General features: G+C 36.4%; 2 protein-coding genes across 3 annotated transcripts in view; both read left to right on the top strand.

Annotated features, from left to right (window-relative positions):
- The first annotated feature begins 500 nt into the window (after positions 1 to 500).
- On the top strand, positions 501 to 3,771 carry LOC148153098 (uncharacterized). Of its 2 annotated transcripts, none has more exons than XM_088001906.1 (6): positions 501 to 680; positions 1,265 to 1,290; positions 1,852 to 2,043; positions 2,382 to 2,596; positions 2,706 to 2,733; positions 2,956 to 3,771. In XM_088001906.1, exons 2-6 carry the CDS (start codon positions 1,269 to 1,271, stop codon positions 3,042 to 3,044), a joined length of 546 nt encoding a protein of 181 aa, XP_087858032.1. In that variant the 5' UTR covers positions 501 to 680; positions 1,265 to 1,268; the 3' UTR covers positions 3,045 to 3,771. The 2 variants fall into 2 exon arrangements, with proteins under 2 accessions (XP_087858032.1, XP_087858033.1); XM_088001907.1 differs by lacking the exon at positions 501 to 680 and adding an exon at positions 703 to 1,177.
- A 643-nt stretch (positions 3,772 to 4,414) lies between these two features.
- LOC106917241 (uncharacterized) overlaps positions 4,415 to 20,739 on the top strand; it is a 29,159-nt gene continuing 12,834 nt past the window's right edge. Inside the window, exons 1-15 of the mRNA XM_014986050.2 lie at positions 4,415 to 5,296; positions 10,051 to 10,263; positions 12,343 to 12,468; positions 12,614 to 12,640; positions 13,772 to 13,798; positions 14,170 to 16,194; positions 16,896 to 17,009; positions 17,238 to 17,438; positions 17,520 to 17,582; positions 18,707 to 18,745; positions 18,952 to 18,996; positions 19,091 to 19,159; positions 19,291 to 19,326; positions 19,410 to 19,457; positions 20,682 to 20,735. Coding sequence (XP_014841536.2) covers positions 5,278 to 5,296; positions 10,051 to 10,263; positions 12,343 to 12,468; positions 12,614 to 12,640; positions 13,772 to 13,798; positions 14,170 to 16,194; positions 16,896 to 17,009; positions 17,238 to 17,438; positions 17,520 to 17,582; positions 18,707 to 18,745; positions 18,952 to 18,996; positions 19,091 to 19,159; positions 19,291 to 19,326; positions 19,410 to 19,457; positions 20,682 to 20,735 — 3,106 coding nt within the window. The 5' untranslated portion in view covers positions 4,415 to 5,277. The remainder of the gene's footprint in view (positions 5,297 to 10,050; positions 10,264 to 12,342; positions 12,469 to 12,613; positions 12,641 to 13,771; positions 13,799 to 14,169; positions 16,195 to 16,895; positions 17,010 to 17,237; positions 17,439 to 17,519; positions 17,583 to 18,706; positions 18,746 to 18,951; positions 18,997 to 19,090; positions 19,160 to 19,290; positions 19,327 to 19,409; positions 19,458 to 20,681; positions 20,736 to 20,739) is intronic.

Genomic DNA, 20,739 nt, shown 5'->3' on the forward strand with positions numbered 1-20,739 from the left:
ACACCAGTCCTGTTTAGTCCACTTTTATCAAACTCTAGTCTGTTTGTCTAGAACAGTGTTTCCCAACCCTGGTGCTCAAGGCAGACTGCCCTGCATGTTTTAGATGTTTCCCTGCTTTAACACACCCCATTCAGATGATTGCAGTTCAGAAAAAGCTTGTTAATCAGCCATCAATTGAAATCATGTGTGTTGAAGCAGGGAAATACCTAAAACATGCAGGGCAGTGTGCCTTGAGGACCAGGGTTGAAAAACACTGGTCTAGAAAGTCTGAGTCACTTGTGGAGGTGAGAACATGTAATCAAACACAAGTGGACCAAAAAACTGAACTCTGCTCTGCTTACAAACCTCCGTCTTGGTTCGGTTGAAGTAAACTTGAATGCATATGTGAACACCAAGCTGATCAAAGATTGCTCCAAACCAGGAAGCAGACTTTAGTACAAGGAATTCTGGGTAAATACAACCAAAATAAACACAAAAGTCTAATGTTTGCCTGGTTAGACCCGCCATTGTTACATAGTTTTGATCTGCAGGCTGTAACTCGTCCCCCCTGCTGCAACAAGACTTCCTGCACTCTAGTTGCACTTTCTCTTCAGGATCAAGCTGAAAGCTACATTCAAAACGGTACGGATCTTTATTTCTCTGCACAGGGTGGGAAGGAGACATCAGTATCAACAAACTGAGTAAGTAATCATCTTTAAGTCGTCATGTTTTCCTTGTTTCACACAGATATGAGTCAGATTATTTCAAATACTCTAATTGTCATGGGGTGTGGTTGGTGGTGGTGAGAATGAACGCTGACAACCCAGGTAGTGATGAAGATGATGATGAATTTAATAAAGAGAGCTCAAACACAGTCCAACACAGGCAGAGAGCAGCACACAGCTAATTACCGGTAGCAACTGAACGACAGAGGACTGAAAACGAGAGCTGAACCAACACGGGACTTTACAGTTCGACTGTGGTGGCAAGCAGACAAATGACATACGACGAGGACGGACAAGAGACAGAGACAAGAGGTGGACTTAAATACACCAGGAGAGTCATCAAGGGAACGAGACACACCTGGGCTGACAGGAAAACACAGAGACTCAGGGAAACAGGACTAAACACAGAAAATCCCAAAATAACTATACAGAAACACGGATCATGACACCAATGAAGCAGATAAAACTAAGAGGTACATGACTGAACTTCTTTAGTTCATCTTGGACTTTTTAAACTGTGGTGGTGAAATAAACGTTTTAATGTCTTTATCTCTCCACAGGGACATGTCTGTAGTAAAATATAAAGGTAAGCTTTTTATATATATATAAATAATGTGACTAGCAACGTAAATCCTGTGTATCTAACACTCTTTCCTTCAGTAATATAAGGAGTAATTCTGTTTTATGGCTCCAGATTTTGAGCAAACTGTAAAACATTTAATAAACTTCACTGAACACCAGCTTAAAGTTGCTGTGATAGTAAATATGTGTAATTATCTAGTAGGTAAGGAAGCACACAGCCTTTTTTATTCCACACCATGTTTGATAAAGACAGGAATGAACTTGCACTGAGAAAATTTAATAGGTGGCTCCGCATAATAAGTGTTCACAAGAACTAAAGTATTTGACTGAACAGCTGCAACAGAGTGGAGATTATTTCAAAATAAATACAATAATCGCTATCTATAAAAATAAATGTTTTATTCTATTGATTCTATATTGTTATATTATGAGGAAAACTTCAATTAGGACAGAATAAATTCTCCTTTTTGGAATTTATTTGGATCTGTACTTGATGTAATATATATATTTTTCCATTGTGATCCCAGTAATGAGTTGAATAACAAGCTTGTCCATTCATCTTCAGCTCTGGGAACAAAATTCTTTGTCATCTTGTCTGGAAAAACAAATGGAGCTCATCAGCCCATAGTTAAAAAGCTGGAAGATATCGGCCAAACTGAGGTAGACTCGTTTGAACAATGTGACTACCTCCTGGTTTTCTGTCCAATCGCATCCCGCGTTGGAACCGACATCAACGAGACCCTCAGCAAAATATCAGGTCAGGTACAGCTTCGTCTTTTTTATACTCAAGTTATCTAAGCTTTGGGCTATAATTTGTGAGAGACAGATGAAGAAATATGAAGAGAGAGACCGAGATGAATGAAGCTGAAGTGAGAGAGCTGTAGGAAACTGAAGAGACAGAGACGGAGCTAAAGAGAGACAAAACAGACGGCAGCTGAAGAGAGAGTGTCTGACTGGCACTACAGACTTAGAAGCACTGAGAAGCTTTACACTTGTTTGTTCAAACTGGATAATGATATTAATCCATCTGGTCAATGCAACAGGAAGCTTCTGCACCAACATTTCTAAACCACTGGCCTCCCTTCTCCATTCCAGACGTTAAAAAAGCCATTCTGGTGGTCATGCATCACACCTTCAATCCCAGCCTCATTGTAGCCGACAGCAGGAGACAAGTGCAGAAACCCAACATCCTCCTGACTGTGGACTGTCTGTTTTATGAGGGAAAACTCCTCAAATGCAACCGCAACAATAACTCAATGACCGACATCGAAAGGGTTGTTGGAACGCCTGTTTCTTGGATAACTGTTAAGGTTTGTTGGTCTGATGACATATCGTTATGACAATCAAATTATTTTCCAATAGGAATTATTATTTCAGCTTCATTGTGGTCATAATTGTCTTTATTATTCTCCATTTCAGAACGCTCGCTGGAAAAACATCCTTAATAGTAAGTGAAACATTTTTGATTTTCTTAAATAATCTTTCATCCTTCTGTACAGCGATATAATTCATCCTGGGAGTTGATACTATCGTAGCATTGCACAGATATTTAATTTAAAGTGGTTTATGTTTAACTTTAAATGATGTTTTTAGTGATTGCCTGTTAAATGCTTGAGGAATAACACTTTCATTTGTGACTGTTTGTGTTGTGTGTCTTTTTTTCTCTTAGGGTTAAAGATTCCTCTCCTCATCTGTTCAGTTATTTTGATTGTTTTATTGCCAGTAATTATTTGGAGAATTTCTGCTTCTTTAACTTAAGAAGTTCAGTTAAACTGGCTGGAAAAAACAACACAAATCAATCAAATCTTTGAAAAATCAGCTTTGTTGTGTTTTGTAAAAGTTTGTCTTGTTCACACCGACACCTAAAAACCAACATAACATGAACATCAGTTCTGTTTTGCAAAATCTTGTTTTTTGTTGTTGATTTGCAAAGGTTTTATGTTCCTGTTATTCTGTTTTTTTTTTATGGATTTTTCCAAATTTTAAAATTATTTACTATTTATTTTTCTAATATATTTCTGACTCTTGTATTTTCCATCAGTCCTAATAATTTAAGCGAATATATCAGTTTCTGACGAAGATATTTACCACTGGACAGATACGGTAGGTCAGTGTGAAGTCAACAAATTTAAGTTCCCCCTGAATCTGTCCCTGCTTCCAGGGACCTGGAGAAGGTAGAGCTGAGTATAACAGATAAGATGCAGCAGAGTGACTGTTTAGCTCCACTAGCAAGAAAAGAAGATATCTGGATTACTGCCTTCATCTAACGACAGAGAGACACTGCAGAACAAGAAACGTGGAGCTGAAAGAAACTGAAGGCTGAGTCTCTGATTGTGGAGGATGAAAGACAATGAATGTACTGATGGAGGAATGAGGATGATGTCTTTTGCACCAAATGTTTTGGATCAATAGAGACAACAAAGTGAATGTAAGAGGTCTTTAATTGCATTTCATAAAATAAAAATCAAGCACTTTTTCTTAACTATCTAATGAGAATATTTCTTGGTATTTGTGCAAGACACAGAAAAATCTACACTCACAAACTTCCTTTTGCATTTTTTTCTGTGACGTTCATAGATATATCTATCTAGACAAGTCTTTCTTGGTTTCTCCTCCAGATTGTTGAGTCAGAATGCGCCGTTACCTAGCAACCTCATCTGAGCGTTACCATCACCTAGCAACTGAAAAGGGGCTCCAGCTGGTTTTACCGCGGTTTAATGACTGCTGGAAAAGACAAGTGTTTTGTTGTTGACTTCCCATCCAGGAAACTCCTGCTGCATTTTTGTTGGCTGTGCAGAAGGCTCCACTTCTGCTTTTCATAGATACATGGCTGAGTAATTTTGCATCTCTTTGCAGGCATTTTCATTTTACTTTTCTTTTTGCTCTTTTTCTTTCACTGTCTTTGTCTTTCCTCTCTTATTTAAGCCATCGCAGCCATTTTCACATGCAGGTATAAACACTGAGTTAGGTCAGCAGCAGCAGGTTATTTGGATTTAAAGTGACAGAGGCCCTAAAACGGCTCATTCTGAAAGGAGCTGAAAATATGCAGAATCTAGCAGATTAAAATCTCATCATCATGATTTTCTACATAAAATTGTAATGAATATGTTTTGTATATCCAATAGATTTATCTAAACCTGTTCATGGAAGCATGATAGGTCTCTTTTAAACCGTCTGTTTATTTTCTTAACCATGACGGCATTGAAATCTATTTCACTTTGCTTCCAGTTTCTACTCCACAATCTGAGCTCTGCTGTGCTCACCAGTTGATGACAGCCCTGCATGCAGCAGAGGAGGTCTGGTCTGCTGCAGAGTGATTAGTGGGGTCACACCTCTGGCCTTAAAAGGCGAAGCAGAATACCAACAGCAGAAGCCCCCTCTAAAAATATCCCTGGCTCTGAACGCCACGTCAGTGTAACAGCACCAGTTAAGTTCACAGTTTCTCAGCTGGCAGCTGAATTTTTCCATCAAACTCATGGAAAAAATGTTGCATTAAAAGATATTAACACGCTGGACACCTTGTGGTCACATGGTGCAGCAACGCGGCCGGTGGGGTGAAGTTACCTCTCTTCACTTCTGCCTTTTGCTTGGGTCACTGCAGCGGTCCCAGTGGTCAGTCTAATTCTGTCTGAGCTGGTCGGGCGGAGGAGGGGGTGGAGGAGGGGTATTGCTGTATCTGCAATCCCAGGCCCAACCTGCCAAAGGGCAAAGACAGCGACTGTCTAAACTTGGTCTCTGTCTCTCCAGCCTTTTCCTCTTGGGAAGCATTAAAGACAAACATTAGAAAATAATTTGACTTTTTGGCCGTCTGATAAAAGAAAGGAAGCTCTAATTTACAAAGAAGAGTCTTGCTTAAGAGTTTTTCATGCTGGAGTACCCAGTAGGATTAAATCGTTCAGAGGAGTGAGGAAAATCCTGATGTTTTGTCTTCATGGAAACATAATCTGCTGAAGGACTGAAGCCTTTTCAGAAGGATTTTAATTCTGGAAGTATGACTGAAGCAGCTGAAGGTAAAGTTTTATCTCATTTTAAACATCTACCTTCTGTTTCACTCTTGCAAAAGTTTTGCTGTTTTGTAAATTAAACTAGGGGTGTCCAAACTGTGGCCCAGGGGCCATTTGTGGCCCCAACTGCACTTCAAGACTGATACAAACTTGTTTATTAAACTTTATATTTTTAACCAGTGTAAAATTATTGATGAACATGATGTTAAGTACAACAAAGTATTAGTTTTTTTTTATAATCAAGCTTGTATAATAATTAGAACCAGGTTTATTTTACTTTTACTGAAAAGCTGACTTTACTTCACCTAAATCTATTAAGCTTGGTTAAATAAAGAAGGAAAATTGAAAAAAGTGACAAATTCTGTTCTTATAACTGAGAATAAACTTAAGTGAGCCTAAAAGGATTTTAAAGTTAAATGTCTTTCTTTTAATAAAACAAACTTGCGAAATCCTTCAGTATTAGATCAACGATCCAACAACAACAAAAACATTGGGCTACTTCCTTTGCTTATTTTTAGTTTATATATCGTTACGTTCTTGATCTGTAAATACTTTTAATTCAACAATTTTGGCCCACATAACAGAAATGTTTGGACACTCCTGTATTAAACTCTTTAATTTAAAGTGTTTATAAATAAGCAGCTTGCAGCTCTTCGTAGATCTGAGACGTTTCTGAGACTCAGTCACTATCAACACTGACTCTGCTGTCGCCCATAATCATGTCACCTGATACTGCATGACGTTACTTTTTCTTATTTTACCAGATTGATGGATAATAGTCAAGATTAAACTTATTTGTGAAACTAGAGTTCACTCCTGTCTGCAGATCTCAAATTTGTGCATTAAGCCTTAAAATACTATCGTAAATAAATAAATAAGAAAAATCCAACCTTTGAGTAAGTGGTGGTCAAAAAAGATCCAAAATTAAGAATTACATGCTCAGCAGTGAGATATTTAATCTACTCATCAATTCTTATTAAATATTATGAAAGTATTTCTTTAATTACTCTTTCAGTTTTTATTGTTGTTCCGCTAACGTAGCCATGTGTGAACCTTTGCCAACATGCTTTGGAGAAGAAGTGTGATTACCAAAACATGGCTGCAGACTTCCTGTTTGAAAATGGATTTCACATCATAGCACAAAATAAGTCAGGCTCACTTGAAGCTTAAATTCAAATTTTTATCTGAATTCCTACCAGAAATGCCAACATATGAGAAGTTTTCTTTTAAGTTTCCAATTTTACTGCTTAATCAGATGATTACATTATATCTGCATCATTACAAACTAACTAACTGGATCTTGGTGATGAACTACAAAGCAAAGACTCCTGGGATAACTTTGAGTCAAGAAGCATTTAAATTTATTTTTTTGCTATAAATGTTACAAAACTGCAAAAATAATGGCTCTCATTAGACTGGATTACAAGTTTAAATTTAAAGATTTCGCTGCATTGGTTTTTAATTGCAGCTGGAGAAGCTGAAGCTGACTTTTCAGACTTGCAGCTATAGACCTTGAATTTTATTTATTTAAAAATTGATCTTAATAAATTGTACTTCCAGATAACTGATTAAATTTGAACTCAAACTGGAAATTAACATGCACTGAAATTTCTCTTCCTCATATCTCATCATTATCCATGACAAAAACTTTTAAATATTATCTGAAGTTTTTAAAGCAACATTTAAGTTTCAAAGAGTTGATAGATCAATTTTTGGGTGAAAAACAAAGAATGTCTAACAGAAAATAATAAACCTAATATTTTATCCCAGACTAAAGCACGGGTTTTTCTCACAAAGATTAATAATATTGATATAAATAGATAAACCAGTTATTAGTCTATTTATTTAGAACATAGTAATGCATTTTGTTACTTTTATAGTAATATTTTACAGATTCCTCAGGCTTACTTTGACAACACTCTGCAGACAACCTTAGCTAAGCTTCAGCAGATACCTGGTAGGAGTGTAGAAACCATAGATGGAGACAGGTCAGCTGTAAACTAGAGGATTCATGTGTGGAAGACTGAACAAGCCTTTTAAAGCAGGTTTCAGAAACTGGTGCTTATCCAAGCTTGCATGATAAGGCCACAGGTTAAGAGGTCATCTGAAAACTAAAACATTGACGTCAGGAAGGTTGTTTCTGAAAGCTCAAGAAGAGGAATTACAGAGGAAATTTAATCCAGAGCTTCGTTTCGCCAAATAGAAGATTAACCCTTGTGCATGTGAGGACTGAGGCAAACGTAGAGGTCTATGGAAAATGATGCAGGTTTTACGTGTGGGGTCAGTTGGACCCCATTTCGACATACAAGGGTTAAGTGACATCATTTGAAATACTTTGCTGTAGTGAAGTTCGACTGGAATAAAGTTTCTGCAGGTTTCAGAAAGTCAAATTTAAGACGTTTTTTTAATGCCGCCTTGAATGAAATTTAAATGTTTTTTTCTTTTTTTTTTTGCACTGCATGCACCTTGCTTCATATGGTTTGTCAACGTAAGTGAGCCAGCAGCAAAAACAAATGTCTTCCAGCCGACGGGCCATAAAGTTGCACTTACTCATGATTCTGTTTTATTTTGATCTAAATGTAGAGACCTATCAGCACCTTGTCAATATCTCAACCAGTCACACTGATAATCACAATGAAACAAGCCTTAAATTATTTCCTGTCATGGTTGTAGAAGAACACAAAAATGATGAGATGTATACTATTGATGAAAAAAATACAAATACAGTAGTATGAGGGGAAAGCTGCACTGGAACACCAGGAGTAAAACAAACCAACACAGACTGACAGAAGATGAGCAGCTTTAGTACTATGGAGCTTGATTGCTGGATCATGAACACATGACTGATTGTAAACAAGGTTCAGCTGTGAAGAGAGACCAGGCAGGCAGACTGAGGGAGAGAGAGACGGCAAGAGAGGAGCAGGGAGTAAACAATGAGCAAACAGAAATAAATAAATAAATAAATAAATAAATAAATAAATAAATAAATAAATAAATAAATAAATAAATAAATAAAATATAATAATAATAATAATAATAATAATAATAACATGTTGGTAATAATTTTTTTTTATAAATTATACTGCAAAACTTTCTTACTCGTCTTCCGTATCACACATATGGAGTTAAATAACATCCCAGCATCATGTTTAACATCATGTTTAATGTGATCCTGGTCCATCCTTTGCATTAATAACAACTTTAACTCTTCTAGAAAATCTCTCACCAAGGTCTAGCAGTATATTCACAGGAATTTCTGATAATTCTTCCAGAAGCACATTTGTGAGGTCAGACACTGATGCTGGACAGGAAGGTCAAAAAAGTGAGATTATCTCCCATTAGATACATCCAGACATTTTTTAAGTCTTATTGCATGGCTGTTTCATATTTTGTGTTACATGTATGCTGTCATGTCTTAATTACTATATATTTATGTATTATTCATGGTCCAGTGTTGATGTTTGAAGCAGGATTGCACAGCTGAGAGTCAGAGTGCATCTTGTCTTTTATTAGCTCCACATTTTCATTATAAAACACATTTTACCTTCTATATGCAGTGTTTTCTAGAACCAGTTTTCTTAATTATATTTTTGTATGCGTTTGTATTGCTATCTTTACAAAATAAAGATTGATGATTGATTGATTTGTTAATTGTGGGAGGGTCCATCCACAAAACACTGTCCTCACATGCTGTAGCTGGTATCCAGACTGGATCTGTGGGAATGGGAGCGGAGGGTGGATTGTGGTTTGTGTTCAGAGCTGCTAAGCTTTCTTAGTCAGCAGTAATGAAGAAGCTTGCAGTCGCCGCCAGCAGTGAGCTGAGGAGAGTCAACAGGTGGTTTCAGCTCGTCTGACAGACACACAGCAGCGTAAACGACTGACTGGGATGCCGCCATGAAGCCAAGGTCCATTTTTCAGGAGCGAAAATTCAAATGAAGTATGTCTAGCTGATGAAACCACAACGGCCCAATCCTTGGTCCTCTAACGTTTTCCCTAATTAGATAAATAAAAAAAACAAAGAAAACCAAAACTAAACAAAAAAATACAGCTAGAAGAAAATGTGAATTGAAGTGAAGCACAATGTAAAATACTGAAAAACCAGGTTTGCAAGAAAAAACCCCCATTGCACCCAAGAGTTCATTTTATGACAGATTATACAATCAATGCTAAGAAAATTAAAATAGTAAATTTCAAAGAATAAAGCCATAATATTATGAAAATAAAGTTATCACAGAAAAACATTCTGAATATAATGATTTTATTCTGGTGATGTTGTCTTTATTATTGAAATATAATGACTTCATTCTCATAATTTATTATGATTTCAGCCTAGTATTATTTTTGACTTTATTCTCAATATTATTATTTTTTTTATTTTATTAGTATGACCCTAATAATTTGTTGTCAATTTTTCAACAATAGATTGGAATTAAAAAAACAAACAAACAGTCAAACATATGGCAATAGCAAAATCTGTCATGGTGTGCAAATACAGAGTCATGAAAAACCAAAGTTTTTAATGTGAATAAATAAAATAACTTACATGGAATAACTGGGTGGACACAGATGAGGAGCAAAGATCAGGAAACTGACAGGAAAACAAGGAAAGATGGAGAAACCATGGAGAACGATGCAGACTTTTGTTACAACAGGGATCAGAATAAGAGAATAAAATCACTCCTAGGTTTTTTTCTGTACATTTTGTCTCATGTGATCGAGCAGATATTTTTGGTTTGACCATGTTTTGTCTTTTTCTTTAGCTCGCTCCTCAGTGACAACCACCATGGTCATTGACGGGAAGGCCGTGGAGGCCGGCTCGACGACTCTCCGGTCGTCGAAGAAAACGTTGACAGATGACCTCTACTCCACGTTCAGCTCCCCTCTGGCCTGGATCCTGGTTCTGGCACTAATCATCACCTGGACATGCGTGTTCATTATTATGTTTGATGTGGCCGACTATAAGACCATTGCTGGTAAAAGAAGAATGGTTAATATTTGGTCAATTATGATGTTGAACTTATTGAATATTTCTTTGTTATTTGATGCTCTGTGGTTCATCCGTTATTTTAAGTTTAGTATTTTAGAGATTTACTTATGTTTGTTTCCAGTTTGACTTCACGTTTGTGTAGAAACTGTTGTTTTGCACTTCAAGTTAGATTAAAGCAATTTTAAAAACTGGATAAAGCCACTTTACAATTATTGCATTTACAAATATATTAGTTATAAGCACTTATGTTTGGAATTACGAGAAAATGTATTTTATTTGGGAATAAAGGAAGAAATAAATATTTTCTTTTAGTTTTTATTGTATGTTTTATAAAGTATCCTTAATTTTTGCTAACTTCAGGGAAAAACTTCAGGAAAATTTCACCTGGAAAATTTTCCTCAATTTCATCATATTAAAGAATTTGCAGTCTCTCTGCATTGTTTATTATAATTGAATAGTAAATGAATAATATTATTAAAATTACATTATTTGAATAACCATGTTATAACATATTCTAACTCTGCCACTGAAAATCTCTCGTCATTCATCTCTAACAGAAAGACTCACAAGAAACTGATTTTGGTTAGTTATCTTATTTCTTTTTAATTTACACTGACAGTGTGATGCAAATTAATGGACACTATAATCTAATTTGTAAAAGGTATAACAATCAGTTGTATTATTGAAAAAGACTGGATGCATGTAAAACTTTACCCTTCATGTTTTTTTCTTTCCTTTCTCACTAAAAGTTTTTACTCATCACTGTTTTTCATCCAACCAGATCGGCCTCCTGCTGGGATCAGGAAGGTTTTAAAGAGTTCAGGGCGCAGAGGCAAGACTTCTCACCTGCAGCTAACTTAGCAGATCCTTAATGCTTCTTCTAAAACTACTAATGGCTTCATATAACAGCAAAACATAGCAGCTCACAGATTAGTCTCTGTGTTTAAGAGAAGATGCATTTACAAGCAGTTTCTGGTGCATTAGCCGCATTCTGGATGTTTAGCTTCAGTGCGAGAAATGGATATTTGATTCTGTCCTGATTTTGTGCATTTGCTCACATACAAAGAAATGAACAGTCTCTAGCTATTGTGGTAGTGAGATTTAATTTAGAGACAGAATAAAACCGCTCCAAAAGAAGGAAGTGGACTGTAGCGCAAGGCATTATGGGTAAATACAGCCATATTAAACGCCAGCTAGAGCCCAAAGCTAGCGTGAGAAATGGCTTGTTGTCTTTTTGCTAGACAAAAAAGAAATCCTACAACCGCTAAAATCTGACGCCAGTCCAACTTTTATTTTCATTTTGTGAATCAGGCAGTTCCTCAGTGTCTTCTTTAGAGGTTTTCGTGGTTCAGTGGTTCTTGGTGCAGCGCCACCACAGGTGAGGAGGGGAACAGATTTTTCAACAATAATAATAGCATAGTAATTATTGACTGTTCATTAGTTTGTAAGTTTGCAAAACTAGTGAATGATAATTTGTACAGTCATGATTATTTTTAAATGTTCTGTAGAGGGAGGAGTACATTGACTGCATTGTTTTCTGATGTTTGTAGTTTATTTCCTGAACTTTTGCTTTTCAACATTCAGAAAACCCATCAGTGAAGTTTGATCTGAAAAAAGAAACTATGGGTTTTTGAAATGATTGAACTTCAGATGAGCTTGATTCGAATTAGTTGCATTAATTATTGATTTCTGATTAGGCTAATCGAGCTCCTCTGAAATCCCTGTTACATATAAAGCAGATTCTGGCTGAAGCTGATGGCTGAGGATCTGGAGGATTTCTGAAATGCTTCTTCATGCAGCATTATGGTGGAATGTGTCCTGAGGAGGTTAAACTGGAAGATGGGTTTCCTTTACCTCCTGTGACGTTTTAGGATACATTTCTTAAAAGTTCTTGCTGCCCCACTTTCAGTTTAACCCCTCAAAGTGGAACTATGTCCGTCTTGAAGAAAATATTGCTTATACAGAAACTCTTATTGTTTGAAATTATTCAGTTTAGTTACAATGCTGATAAATATAAACTCATATCTTTGTGTTCTTTGCCTTGTTGACCTCTGTGCTCCACCAGGAGGCCTCAGTAAGTTCGGTTCAGATCCTGTGAAGGTGGTGAACGATGCCGTGGACGAATCAACAAACATTATTAGTGCCGTGTTCAGTTTCGCTGCAAACCTTATTGCTCCGGATGAAGAAGAAGGTACACTGAGTTCTTCAAAACACACATTACACATCACATTTTAATAAAAATAGGAATTATATTTTATAGTATTCAAGCATGTTTGAAAGAGTGATTATAGATTTATTTTTTGATCATGTACATATTTTTTTATCTTCCTCTGCAGGAACGCTGTATGCAGTGAGGAAAAAAGGTTTGTACTACAGCAGCTTCATACAGTCATGCTTCCTCAATCTTATGCCAAATTTCACCTTCTATGTTAATTTTTTGTGTCTAGCACAAACAAATGGAAAATCTACTTCAATTCAATATTTTTAAACTGCCTGAGTAAGAACTTCCTAAATGGAGGGAATTAGCAGCAGATTTGGATTTTAAAATAATTTTTATGAAATCACAATATCAATATATGTTTTTGTAAAGTTTTATTGAAAAATGGAATGTGGCAAATTATAAATGGAAAATTTTTTGATGGTATCTCAGAAATCAGCAGATTTCTGCATGTTTTCATTGATTTATAATGTATTTTTGGTGATGGACTCAACGTTTTTTTGTTTGGAAGGCCTCCCTTCCGTCACCCTAATCTAATCTTTAGCTTCTAGAAAGATCTGGTATCAGATTCAAGTCTGGAAGAAACATGGTAAAATTAAGATTAAAATTGGGGTTAGCTTCTTGAGATTAAAATCTAATATATTTGGAGAAGTACAGGAAAACATTCACATCTGGGATCCAAAAATGTCAGTTTCTGCCTGACGAAAATACGGTGAAACAACTTGTAGCTTAAATAATTTACACAAACATGTTAATATAACATTACAACATGACAGCAGAAGGCTGTAAGCCATGGATGAGTTTTTGACTGTTGTGTTTATATAATTTGATTTGCAAAAAGTATAAAGTTTGGAGACACTATCAGGTTAAATTGGGGCTGGGAACCTCTGATTTTATACACAGAATAGTTTTTACATCTAAGCTTCTTTTATTTATGAACCATCTCAAAGAGTCAAGATGGTTGGATGAGGAGGAGGAGGAGGAAGGTCAGGTGAAGAGTAAGAAACCAAAAGGTATTTGAGTTTTTGGGTGGGTGAAGTTTGGATTCTGCCATAACAACCAACTAATGGAGATAAAAACAGGAGATTCTTCTACTTTCCTGTAATAGTTGTGCTTTTTCATCCCTGGTCATTATTAACTAGACACTTAATATTTCCCTCTAAAATGTTTCAATTAATTAGATTTAGAATGCAACATGTGAAAAAGTATCTACACTTTGACTTCATTGTTTCAGTTTCTCACTTGACTTATAAAATATTTTTATTTGTTTTTTTAGGAGAATTTTTACCGCCAAGAAGTAAAGGTACGTTCTCTGATTGCATTTCATCATTCTACCTGAATAAACAAACGACATCACCTGAAACACCTGCACTGACACAAAAAGGAACCAAAATTAAAGACATTTTACAAACTTCCATCAAATTTCTGTAATTGTTTATCTTGTTGTTGTTATTCTGATGACATATCAGTTAAATTTCATGATGTGGACTTGATTTTCTTTCAACATCCTCATAAAAATTCAACCTGAGGTGCTGCTATTATTTCTATCCTTTGATTTCATAATATTAAATTAGTCTTCAAGAATTTTCCAGGATAAATAGTTTTGATTTCTGCTTTTTTAAATGTATTATTATTATTATTATTATTATTATTATACCTTATGCATTTTTACAGTTATAGGAATGCAAGTTCAGACAAAACTAGAAACGGCAGAAGAAGCAGCAAAGGAAGAGGAAGAGGAAGAAGAGGCCAATGAGGGGGAGGAGGAAGAGGAGGAAGAGGTGGAGGAAGAGGAAGAAGAGCCCTCTGAGGAGGAAGAGAAGGAGGAGGAAGACGAAGATGAAATAGAAGAGGAGGAGTATGATGAGGAGTATGATGAGGAAGGGGAATATGAGGAGGAATATGAAGAGGATTATGATGAGGAGGAGTACGAGTATGATGAGGAATATGAGGAGGATGAAGAGTTAGCTGAAGATGAGGAGGAGGAAGAAGAGGAAGAGGAAAAAGCAGATGAGGAAGAGGAAGCAGTAAGCACTGAAGAAGCTGAAGAAGAGGAGGAGGAAGAAGAGTTAGCTGAAGATGAGGAAGCAGAGGAGGAGGAGGAAGAAGAGTTAGCTGAAGATGAGGAAGCAGAGGAGGAGAAGGAGGAGGAAGCTTTAGGTGATGAAGATGATGATGCAGAAGAAAGAGAAGACGAGGAGGAGGAGGAGGGTGAGGAGGAAGAGGAAGCAGTAAGCGCTGAAAAAGTTGAAGAAGGGGAGGAAGAGGAGGAAGATGCACTAGAATCTGAAGAAGATGAGGAAGAGGAGCTGGAAGGAGACATCCAAGAGAAGGAGGACGAAAAGGAGGAGGAAGGAGAGGAAGAGGAGGAGGACGAAGGAGCTGAACTGGAGGAAGCTGGAGAACCTGAAGAGGAGGAAGATGATGAAGCTCCTCCATCAGCTGCAGTAGAGGCTGAGGATGATGAAGAGGAGGCAGGAGAAGAAGATGGAAAAGAGAGGAAGGCAGACGCTGCAGCTGCTGATGAAGAGGATGACGAAGCTGCAGCTGCTGATGAAGAGGATGAAGAAGCTGCAGCTGCTGATGAAGAGGAGGATGATGATAAAAAAGAAGCTGCAGCTGCTGATGAAGAGGAGGATGATGATGAAAAAGAAGCTGCAGCTGCTGATGAAGAGGAGGATGATGATGAAAAAGAAGCTGCAGCTGCTGATGAAGAGAAGGATGATGAAGAAGAAGCTGCAGCTGTTCATGAAGAGGAGGAGGCCTCTGATGAAGAGGAGGAGGCATCTCCTGAACCTGTTTCCACCTCAGACGATGAAGAGGCGTCTCTGTCTCCTGATTCCGATGGCGACGTTCCCGTTGTTGTCATAGACAGCGATGAAGACTCGCCTGACGATGATGACGATGTCAAAGATGAAGATGACAGCAGTGACGATGCGTTTGTGGATTCCTCAGAAATCAGTGACTCAGCACTTCTGTCCAGTGAGGAAGATGATGAAGATGACAGACTAGCAGCGATGTCAGACAGCGATGATGTCATCGCAGAGGACACTGAGGAAGACTTGGATCTAGATCTTCCTCACATAGCAGTTTCTAGTGATGAAGAGGAAGATCTTAAAGTTAAAGATGAAGAAGATCTTTCTCCTCTACCACCTGTCGATGATGGTGATGATGATGATGAAATAAAGGTTTCTGAGGAAGATGAAGATGATCTGGACCAATCAGACGACGTTTCTGTGGCTTCCTCTGAACTGTTTGCAGATGATGAAGATGAAGGTAAAGATGAAGACCTTGATAAGGACGACCTCATCGACCTTCAGGTTGATGAAGATGAAGAAGATCTTGACAAACCTTTAGAGGAGGAAGAAAAAGAAGCAGCAGAGGAGGAAGAGGAAGAGGAAGAGGCGGACATTCTTCCTTTGGTCAGCTCAGACAGTGGAGTGTTGGGGGACGACGATGACGACGATGATGAAGATCTTGATGAAGAATCTCTGAGTGATGATGAAGATGAAACAGAGGAAGACGATGTTGAGACGAGCTTCGATGATGAAGAGGAGAAAGAAGTGATAGAAACACTGGTTGGCACTGAGGAAGACATTGATGAAGCCGAGGATGACGAAGGTGAAGGTGAAGATGAGGAAGATGATGATGAGGAAGATGAGGAAGATGATGATGGACTTGATGACATCCTGTTGTCAGGTGAGGACAAACTTTCATTTTCTCCATTTTTTAAATCAAAATATTCAAAAGTTTGACCGTAGATTCACAGTTTTTGGGCAAAACTTCACAAAATGACAGCAATAAAATATAAACACTGAAATTTATAGAATTAAAAAACAAAGAAATTATTTCAAAGTGTTTATTTCTATTCATTTATGTTTTCTGCTAGAACTTAAAAAAATTATAATGTTGCATGAGACCAAATATAATAAATTTACGCCTTGCTGGGCTTAAACTTTTAAACGTGCTGCAGTTATGTCTGTTGCTCTATGGTACTTTTTTCTTCCACTCAACTTTTCCTTATCATGCAGAATTATGCAAACTGGTTTTCTTTCTTTTTTTTTTTTAGTTTCTTCTGAGAAACTAAGCTATATATTTTCATTGGCTGTAAGCCGTAATTATGAAAAGTTATCAGTCTGTTTAACAAATTCAAGGAAATAATTAAACGTGTAACTGAGGCGCATGAAGCTGCATGTGCAAATATATTTAAAAGTCTGAAACCAGATTTAATTCAGCCACAGTCATGTCAGTCTTAAAGTTAACATGCATATAGAAATTCTATTAAATAAATAGAATTTCATTAAATAAAAGTCATTAAATAAATATGTAGACATTTGATCATTTACAGTACCTAAAATTAACTAATTTATTTTAATGACTATTGTACTTTATAATTGAAGCCGCCATTGCAGCAGCGCTCACTGGCCAGGAGGAGGCAGCAAAGACCGCTGTAGATGATGAAGAGGCTGAGGCTGATGAAGACAAGGCGGAGGAAGATGAAACGGAAGAAGCTGGTAAGTATCAGCTATAAATTATATGGAAAACTGTGTCTTTATTTTAGATTTTGAAGAGCAATGTAATCACTTAATGAGAGATAAAGAGACAAATAAAAACATGATTCATATTTTAAATAATTTTACAGATTAAATCTGCACTAGAACTTCTGATAGCTCTTAAGAAGATCTCAATGTTTTTTAGTTTGTTTGTTTATAAGTGTCAGTGTTTTGTTTGGTTCCCATCAGAGACCAGCCAACCTGCTCCTCCCAAGGAGAAAGATGAAGAAGAAGCTGAAGAACCTGTTTCTAAGCCTCAGAAATCCATCGACAAATCCGAAGATAAGGAAGAGGAGTACGATGAAGATGGAGACGAAGAAAAGGCCACAGTAGATGTGATTAAACCTGTGCCTGAGCCAGAGGAGGAAACACCCAAAACAGAACCAGCAGGTTAGAAACTGAGCCTGAGGAGGTGAGTTTCACCTTATTTGTTTTTGTGTAACTTTAATTTTTGTGCTTTGTGATTTTCAGAGTGTCCCTGCATGCACTCTGCAAAGACGAAAGAGACTGTTACCAAGACTGCAGATAAAAAAGGTTTGTTTGTGTTCATGGTTAATTCATATACAAAACCGACACACCCTGTGGAAAAATGCATCTTTGATTTTCTCAGTTTAAACCTGAGCAGCTGAATTTAATCACAAGTGAAGAGGAGTATCCTCTTTATTTGTGCAGTGCCTTGGAAAAAGTATTTATACCTCTTGCACTTTGAATACCCCAAAGCCGAGTATAAGTTTGTAGCTGGACAAAAATGCAGGCAGTAGAATGGGATTGCTATTTAATTATATATTAATGAAGGTTAAGAGAAAATAACGAGATGATGAGAAAAATATGGAAGAAACGAAATGCAACAGAGTCGGTGGAAAACAACTGCTGAATCTCCATTGACCATAAATTACGAAAATAAATTTGCTTAATGGAAACACACCAATTTTTTAATAAAAGATTTTTGTACTAAGATGGCATCGTCTTTCAGCTGGATCAAAATTAGCGTTTTTTGCAAAACTGCAATGCAAACACTTTTTTCATATCACATGAGTCACATGATCAACAACCTGATGTTGCTACTGGTGGAAAAAATGAAGAAGACAGGAAGGGATACGAGGATGTTTGCAAATTAACCATCGCATGAACAAACTTAATGGTTTTAATCACATTTCTTATGTAATGGAAACACTGCAATTGCAAAATTGTGTTTTTTTTTAATTACTGAGAAATCAAAGTTTTGTGCACATTTGTAACTGAAACTCAGCTGATGAGAACTGAAGAGCTCAGCTAGGAAAAATGACAAAGGAGACAGAAGAGCTAATCATAGGTGAGTGGATGCAGCTGAATGGCAGACTGAGGATGAGGTGAAAAATAAACAAAGAAAAGAGAATAGAAGGAGAAAGGAACCCTTAACCTAATACAACCAATAAACAGAAAGAAATAGTAATCTAACAAAACAAATCCAAACAATGAGAATAAACGAACTAACATAAAATGGAAAGATAGAACAAAGAATAAAGAAATGAACAAGACAGAAAATAAAATACATTGACATTTGTGGTTGTGTAATAAAGTATTAAAAAGTTCAATAAGTATAAATATATTTACAAATCAGAATTCATAACCTCTATTTTTGATATTTTTAGGATTATAATTTAGTGTTTATCTGTTAGATGCTCCCAGGAGGGTGTCGGCTGTGCGACGGAAAAAAGGTAATTCTAAAAAAAATAAAACTTTTTTATTTTAATAAAAGTACAAGTACAACAAAATAGTTTTCTAACTTATAAAAGTAAAACTTCTAACTTTTACTTTATAAAAGTTATAAACTTTCTTAAAGTTTATAACTTTAAGGAATTATGATGCATTGAAAAATATGTTGAAAATCCATTATTCCTGTTCATTTGTGTTTTACTTTAAGAACAGGAAGCTGTGAAGAAGACAGATGAAAAGCCAAGAAGACAAGGTAATACCAAACACTGTTATATATGTATTGTCTAGGCATAATTACTTCAACTACGCTCCGATGTACTTCAACTACGCTCCGATGTTTGGTCCAGCTCTTCCTAGATTTCCGGCTCTGGAGCCAAAAGCCAAGAGAATCCGAAGATTAGCTCCTCTTCTGAAAGGTATCCAGAAAATATGAACATCTCAGCATTCATGCACACTTATCGATACACCAGTGCCAGACAGCAGTGAAATTATTTTAATCCACTGATGAAAATACTGAAAATATTAATATGAATTTTATTTCATAAAGCTAAGATTAAACAGAAGAGCAAGATGTCAAAAACAGGTAAGCAAGTCAAATACACAACGTTTTCACAAAAGAGGGGATATTATTTTTTTCCCCTTCATTGGACTATTTTTTATCACCAGTGATGGAGACCAAGCAACAGGAAGAGACCACAGAGTCTGCACAGGAAGGTAAGCAAAAAATTATATTCTTTTTTCCTCTTTTGTTTTCTAATTAATATATCAAGTTAAAAAAAACACAAATTACATTGTTCTCTTAATTTTGTGGCTACAGATTTAGTTTAGTTTTTTTTATTTTGTTGATTTTCTAGTCCTTATTAAAAGCTCAAACAGCCTAAACACATTTGCAAACCCCTGCTCTTAACTGAAAAACTTCATAATCACACCATTCAAGGATTTTGAGGAAATTATTCAATGTTTATAAAAAAACAAACATGAAAACAGATCAAGATTAAATATAAGAACATTTTCCAGTATTCGGTAAAGGTTGACTACAATGTACAACTGACTTGTTCTGACTTAAACCCTTAATTAGCTTTAACTTTCTGTTTGAGTTGTGATGCTTTTATTTTGAAGCGCCACCTTCCTACGCAACGGCAGCTTAACGGCAATCAAAAGAAAGAAGAGAAGTTGAACCGTAGATTATAAAATGTATCTTGTTATTCGCAGCTCCTTGACAAAGGCAAAAGGTATTTATGATGCAAATAATTATATGTTTTAAATATTGTGTGACAATCATTGACAAAAAACATTGGTTTATGATCGACATATAGCGGCCTGAACAGAACTAGCTAAACCTGCTCTGGGTAAGGCTAGCTGCATACGATGAATCACCATGGTAACCAGTAACCGCTACTGTTTCGGTGCTGCGATATCCGGACAATACAGATGTTCTGTCTGTGAAACAGTCTTCTGCTGAAATGTAACTTTGCTTGGTGCATAAAATTAAACAAACAAACAAAAAAAATTCTTCGGTCAGCTAAAGAAGCAAAGACAAGGAAAAGAAAACTATGTTTACATTTCAAATTTGAAATTTTAAATGTCAGCAGTTAGCATACAGCCTCAAATATTTCTTGCAGCATAACTAAGATTATCCATTTCATTATCTACAATTGAAACACAAAGCATTATTATTGAGCTAGTTTAAGAATCTGATGTACACACAAGTGGTAGAAGTTATTGATCTTCAAACATACAAATTACATATGTACATAATATGTGTTTTTGACTTCTATTTGGCAGCATATGTTAAGAAAAAGAACTTAGGTGATGTATTTGGAAATTTTCAGACATATTTTGACTTTCTGTATACATTAACTTCTATCCTGCCTATTTGACTCCAGCTAGTTTGGATTCCATGAGGAAACTTTAATATGCATTTCATTTTTGCTGCAGTCAGTCCCTGCAGACCTGCTCCAGTTTACTGCCCGGCCCCCCCAGGATGGTACGGTAG

Source organism: Poecilia mexicana, unplaced genomic scaffold, assembly GCF_051168715.1.
Source record: "Poecilia mexicana isolate PSO_F unplaced genomic scaffold, ASM5116871v1 scaffold_21, whole genome shotgun sequence".
NCBI classification, from domain to species: Eukaryota; Metazoa; Chordata; class Actinopteri; order Cyprinodontiformes; family Poeciliidae; genus Poecilia; species Poecilia mexicana.